General features: G+C 43.6%; 1 protein-coding gene across 6 annotated transcripts in view; it reads left to right on the top strand.

The window, feature by feature from the left end:
* Positions 1-6028, top strand: part of mical3a (microtubule associated monooxygenase, calponin and LIM domain containing 3a) — a 56066-nt gene extending 50038 nt beyond the window's left edge. For all 6 annotated transcript variants that reach the window (XM_062389390.1, XM_062389389.1, XM_062389387.1 and 3 more), the window contains 3 exons: positions 2528-2627; positions 3400-3473; positions 3787-6028. In XM_062389390.1, the coding sequence (XP_062245374.1) occupies positions 2528-2627; positions 3400-3473; positions 3787-3971 (359 nt within the window). In that variant the 3' untranslated portion in view covers positions 3972-6028. The remainder of the gene's footprint in view (positions 1-2527; positions 2628-3399; positions 3474-3786) is intronic.
* The last annotated feature ends 769 nt before the right edge of the window (positions 6029-6797 follow it).

The following is a 6797-nucleotide window of genomic DNA, read 5'->3' as shown; positions in this document are numbered from 1 at the left end:
CCTACGGAACCGGGTTACCGCCCCCCCCCCCCTACACTCCTCCTCCTCCTCCCCCTCCTGTTCTCAGCATTTGTGTGTGATCAGGCTCAGTAGATTTCCCCAGAATCTTGAGACATTTATCAAGAGGAAGAAGCTGGAAATTTCCATTTTTATCACAATTTAGTCCGCTACCTTAAATTAATTTTAGTTTTTAGCTGTCCAACCAGTTGCTTTTATCCCAAAAGAGTGTTTCGCCACAAAAAACATAATCAGAAATCATATCTATACGAGTGCAGATACATTAAAAAGCCGGTTGCTGATGCATTTCAGTCCTCGATTCTCTTTGGCTCTCCACTTATCAACCTGCTCAGGTGTGATTCCTCAAACTACAGAGTCTCCATATTCATGAGCAGAATGTGTTAATAGAGATGAAAGGTCGTTTAACCTTTACAATGCCATAATTAGACTATGACCTGACTCTTGACTTGGGCCGTTTGCCCTCGGACTGCTAAACAGTGGGAGCTAGAATCATTACAGGCAACTTCTCTACTTTTAGAAAATGAGCCACACGAACGTCCTATTAACGTCAATCACACTCGTCTCCTTCGAGCCGTGTGATCGACTCGTTGACATCCACAGGTCACTTGAGTTCAGTGTCTGATAAGTGACGCCTGTTGGAACCAAATACCATTCGAATGAATTGTGACTAGATTGGATGTGAAAGGTTTTCAGTCTTTATTTGCCCGTAGCTTTGTGATCACAGCGTGTCAATGCTGCTTATGTTAATGAAGACGTTTAAGGCAACATTAATTCAAAAGACTTGATAGGAAAAGAAAAAACCTCTCAGAGTCTAAAATTCAAAATTAGTGCTGCAGGTTGCAGGCGATTAAAGGGGAAACTACTCTGCTGCCGTGTGTGTGTAATCTACAGCATGTGTTGTGTTTGGCTAAAAATTAAATTACCTACTTTGCATTATGGCTTTTAAGTTGATTTTAAGAGTTTTCCTCCTTATGCCTTAAAGGAAATGATCACTAAAGGCTTGAGAAACTTGCATGGTGTGAGGATTTGTTTATAAATTATAAAAAAGTCTTGGGTCGTCTGGTTTGTTCCTTGTATCTAACACTGGAAATTTTGCCTGAGCTTCTAATCTGTGGAAAGTGCTCGAGGTACGTTCTCTTGTTTTTGGGTGTGTGAGCAGGATTTTGTTCCTTTATTACAGTTTTATTTTTTTGGGGCCGGTGGCTTTTCTTCTCCTTTGTGTTGGGAGCCTTGAGCAGTAGCTTGGTGGTGGAGGAACAGGTTGAAATAGTGGAGAGAGAGAGAGAGAGAGAGAAAGAAAGAAAAACATCCATTGTAGGATATGTTTAGAAACTCACCTGTGCTTTTGTAAATCCCTCCTTTGTCTCCCCTCCCCTCACCAGTCTGAGCAGCTCTCTTCCATCTCTGCCTCTCTCTCTCTTTCTCTCTCTCTGTCCCTTGTCTGTTAATTAGCGAGAGCCAGCCCCCGAGACCACAGCCATGCAATTTATGTGTGTACGATGTTTTTCCTTTTCGTTTTGCAAGAGCCTCCTGTTCCCCAGCTAAGTATGTCACGCTGCATTGGGGTTTTTGCCTCTCGGTGTCTCATTGAAAACTGCTTGGCTCCACCTGCTGCAGTCAGATAAATGAACGTATGCTCATGCCCCCCCGGCAGCAGACCTCTCTCTAAGCATGCCACATAGACGTCTCTCCTCTGCATACGGTGCAGTGGCACTGCAGAGGGGGGGGGGGCGGCCGCTCCGTGCTCTGACTGACTCGTGCTGATTACGAGAAGCTGCAGTGCATGAAGCCCGGAGCGCAGACCACGCGTGTCCCCGAGGCAGACTTAATAGAGGAGGGCGAACTGCGCTATTGGTCTCGATGACAAGTCATCCCATGACCACGTGAACGTGTAATTAAATATGTAAAAGAAGCGGAATGAGTCTTTTTTTCTTTGCCCCTCATTTCCTGAAGCCGCTCGGCATGAATTGCATCCAAAGGGATTTAACTTCTGCTTGTGCATCGATGTGTGGGCCGGGGGGGAGGGAGAATCTTTATCGGTCCTTGGGTTCACTTCTCTGTAATGACTTGGATTTTGATTGGTGTGTGTTTTTTTTTTTTTTACTACTTACCCACTGGATAAAACCTAATAGGACGAGGGAGTTGCTCCCAACGAGCAGCTATTTCTGACACAATGTCCAAACTGGGTAACACAAACCCTTCTACTTTGCAACAAGAGGTATTGTTTGTGCGTGTGCTTGTGTGTGCGTGTGTGTGTTTGCGCACTAAACACAGATGAATAACTGAGTAACTCCACGCCGTCTCCTGCGCGACATCTTTTATGTATGTCGCGCCACTGACCACGTCAGTGTCGAGTCCATTCCTCCACCTCACCACCTGCTCAGCGAGGACATCCTGGCTTGGCTCTCATCACACTGCCTGTGTCGGTCCTTGTCTGGGTGACATCAGTGTCAGTGTCTCCCAGCTCTGTTTCCTCACCCCCGCTCTGTGCCTCCCTCTCTTCCTCCAGGCATGGGCAAGAAGGACGATCCCAAACTAATGCAGGAGTGGTTCAAGCTGGTGCAGGAGAAAAACGCCCTCGTCCGCTATGAGTCCGAACTCATGATATTGTAAGTACACCCGGCTTCGTAACCCTTAAAGAAGATATTATGCTTTTTGTTTTAAGTTTTTCTTTTACAACAGTGTTACCATCATACTGCTACTAGATGATTAACTGCCATTGCTGCATCTATCATTAGTAGTTGCCCAGTTATTGTAGCTTATTCTCATATTGCAGCTGAGTTTAGTTTTGAGGTTGATGTAACCTGGTGTTGAGTTGTCACTAAAGTTTTCTGGAATCATCTTATTCTGGAGAGTAAAGTTTATGAAGAGCAGATAAACAACCAGCATTTAAATCTCTGGAGCCCTGGATCCGGCCACAACCACAAACCTGCCAATGCAATACATGGACAATGATATAATAATTTAATATGAAGGTAATAAAACCAGATTCAATTATTAATTAAATGTTAATATCATCTAAAACAGAGTCCGCTCGTGATGCAAGAATACTGATTTAGTGCTATCTTATTTTATGATGAGTATCAACATTATATCATAGGTTCAAAAAGGTTGTAGACCCTCGTAAAGTCGTGGTCATTTCACAACATGATGAAATAATATGAGGTCACGTTTGCAACCCATTTAGAAGCTCCTTTTATAACCTCATGACAGGTTATTAAGTAACTCATTTGAAAGCTTCAGATAAATTTCATCGAAATGTCATCGAAACAAATGGTTGCACAGATAAATGAAGACAAAGGCCATGAATATAAATGTTGAAGGCCGTAATTGATCAGGGAGACAAACTCATCTTGTCCAAACTTTGTTTCTGTCCCCAAGTGCCAGAGAGCTGGAGCTGGAGGATCGACAGAGCCGACTGCAGCAAGAACTCAGGGAGCGGATGGCTGTGGAAGGTAAACACAAGAATGATGATTCGATTCAAGGCCTTGTTTGCATGTAGCCTGATGGGCCCATCGCCTGGCTAGTTTGACTTGGCTGGTCTCTGGTTAATGGGCTTGTTGACTGATCAGGGCACACTGGGCCTTTTGGGAGGCAACAGAGGCTGAGCTAGTGCTGCAGTGCATGGTATAAGACATAAATCCATATTAACAGCTTTTAAAGCTATCCTCTACCACAGGTCTGACTGTCCCGACTGTATTAATACAAGTTTATTCTGCTTCTGATCTGTTCCCCCTTTAATGCCTCGTTTGTCTCGGTCTCTCTCAGACCACCTGAAGACAGAAAAGGAGCTCGCTCAGGAGAGGCAGATCCTGAACGAGATGCTGGAGGTGGTGGAGCAGCGCGACGCCCTGGTGGCCCTCCTGGAGGAGCAGAGGCTTCGGGAGAAAGAAGAAGACAAGGACCTGGAGTCTGTCATGCTCTCCAAGGGCTTCAACCTCAACTGGGCCTGAGGACAGTGGCATAACCCGCTCATCGGGGTTCGGGGAAAGAACGATTGGCGTTCTCAGCCTCGCACGCATCGTCTTTGATCACGTCTGCCTAAAATCAAGACACGGGCAGTTGGTGTCAAACTGTCACACCTGCAGCAGTGAATGTGTAAAGATTATACCCGACACAACACACAGGAACACTATGGCTGCCGCTGACATGAAGCATTCTGTCACGTTTACATATCCACCGCCCAGAGGCAGCCCCGGTTATTCACTCTGCAGTTTTTGCTTGCGCTCTCGCCCTCTGTAAGGGGGAGAGGCAAGTTCTTTTTCTCCACAACTTTATCATCACAGCCTTGAAGTGGATCCTCTCATGCGTAGAGGGGGGGGGTGCTTTGGGAGAATGTTTAAAGACTTGTTTCATTCTCGATTATCTAAAGGGAAGAGTGCAGTTTGGTCCTGCTGATGTTAAAGGAACTGTAAAGAGTTGTGTTTTCTGTGTACAGCCGTGTAGCGCAAGTCACGCCTTCAGCAGATGAAGGTGTTCTCAGCTCTCGCTGCAGACGCGCGTGTGTGTCTGTGTGTGTCTGTGTGCGTGTGTGTGTAAATGCTCAGTCTGACTGTCGGAAAGACCTCCTCTGCTGAAGCTGCCTTTCCATCCCGTGACAAACTGACTTCTGCTTCCTAATGAACCACAGACTCCATGTTTCTCTTTTCTTCAGCCCACAGCGTTTAGTGAGTCGACACAAAGAGCCAATTCAACATGGTCATGTTTTTATATATTTATGAATTTTGTGTTTGTTTTGCTTTTAACAGAAAAGGATTCTTTCTTTCTTTTTTTTAAATGTACATTAACAGGAGAGTGCCCAGAATTGCATTACCTTGCACTTGTGCACGACTCCCAGGCCCCCCCCGTCAGCCACTGCATGTCAGGAATGAAGGTTGTAGGAACATAGAGGAGCCTCACAACGTCTCTTATAGCTACACACACACAACACGGACTTGTAACATTCAAGCACGACATGTGCCTGGACTGTGACGGGCCTCTCTGTGAGAAGCCGTTCACTGTGCATCACACCGATCCGTTAACGTTTACAAACACTCATCCATGTTCGTCTTTGGGGGATTTTTTTATGTTTTCTGCTTTAGGCAAACTTAAAGATTCAACTTGTAAAGAAGAAAACTGTCTTCAGGTTGAAATGTGTTTCTCCCACGTGTTCTCACTGTGAGGTCGTCGTTCATGAATCTGATTTCACTTTTATTTAATGGGAGATTATTGTAGCTCACGTTACTCACTTTGTGCCACAGGACTGTCTCTGTTGTTTGAATCTGCAACATCAACACAACAGCAGCGTACACACACACACACACACCCACACAGACACACCCACACCCACTAGACAACACTTGGATCACTATATTGCAGTGTTAATCCTTTACCCTTGAACAAGATGCCTTTTCTTTTTTTTTTCCTTATCATTCTCTATATTTAATTTATGTTTTATTATTTTCAGAGTTATTTTTGAGGTAGTCACATCGGTGCATCCCACTGGAACTCGAGATTTTTTTTGTTTTTTTAAACTTCTTTTCAGAAACTTTTATTACAGCAGCAGGACCCCGAGCAAAAAAATAAGAGGATTTGAAATGGGCCGCTGAAGAGATGCAGAGAGCTTTATGAGCGCCTGGCATCAGACAGGAGCATTATGGTTTATCTGGAGGGCAGTCAAACTAACAGCCTTGTCGACAACTGTAAAGAAATCCAGGTGGTCACTGTTTTACAGCACAGAAACACTAGAGGCTCTATTTATGACTGGCTATGAGCTGTAAATACAAAGTGTTACATAATTTTAAGGGTTTCTCTTGTTTAAGACGGTGTGTGACGAGTTTGAACTTGATTGTATTGATATTTATTAACATGTGTGCAAACTGTATAGTATGTAAAGAAAATGAATCCTAATTTTTAAAAAACTGTTCCGCAGACACACGACTCATAATGTAAATGCTTCATGTAGCTATAATGCATAGGGGTGTTGGATGTATGCTGAGAACGGCAATAAAACAATGCAGTTGTTCTTTTACTCGTTTGTCCACTTAAATTTATTATTAGACCTTTTCTATCCATCTATCTATATTTATCTATATCTCTATATACATGTATATCTATATCTCTCTCTATCCCTATTGTACACTGAATGGAGTATATGTACATATGCATGTACGTATGTATCATCAATGTATATAACTATCATACACCGAATGTAGTATATATACAAACATGCATGTATGTACAATCTATATATATATATAGGCGGTGGTCTAGTGGCAGAAACTTGGACTATGGGCAGAGAAGGTCTCTGGTTCGTCTCTGGTTCAACTCCACGGAGAGACAACAAAAGACGAACCTGGATTGATCTGTCCAAAAATCCAAGAGTCTCCCTACCCTGTCTAGTGCCCCTGAGCAAGGCACCTTACTCCCCCAACATCTGCTCCCCGAGTGCCGTACATGGTCGCTCACTGCTCTGTGTGTCCTGCACACAGATGGGTTAAATGCAGAGGTTGAATTTGCCTGCCATTGCATGGGTGTGTTGTGCATGTCTGTGCATGTGTTTGGTATGAATAAACATATCTTAATCTTAATCTTATATCTCTATCAACACAGATTTAAAAAATGCACATGCAATAAGTTTAATGTATGTACCACGTGTTTTGTGTATACATATATGAACATATTGCTTTACATGTGTATGCCTGACTACACATGAATGTGTGTTTATTATCCATGTGGGTGATTATATAAGTCGAGTGTCACGTGTGTCACCAGAAACACAAACAAACTGTTTTTATATT

The sequence above is a fragment of the Platichthys flesus genome, chromosome 6, assembly GCF_949316205.1.
Source record: "Platichthys flesus chromosome 6, fPlaFle2.1, whole genome shotgun sequence".
In the NCBI taxonomy this organism is placed as follows: Eukaryota; Metazoa; Chordata; class Actinopteri; order Pleuronectiformes; family Pleuronectidae; genus Platichthys; species Platichthys flesus.
The sequence above is the reverse complement of the archived record's forward strand: the minus strand, read 5'-3'. Positions and strand labels throughout refer to the sequence as shown.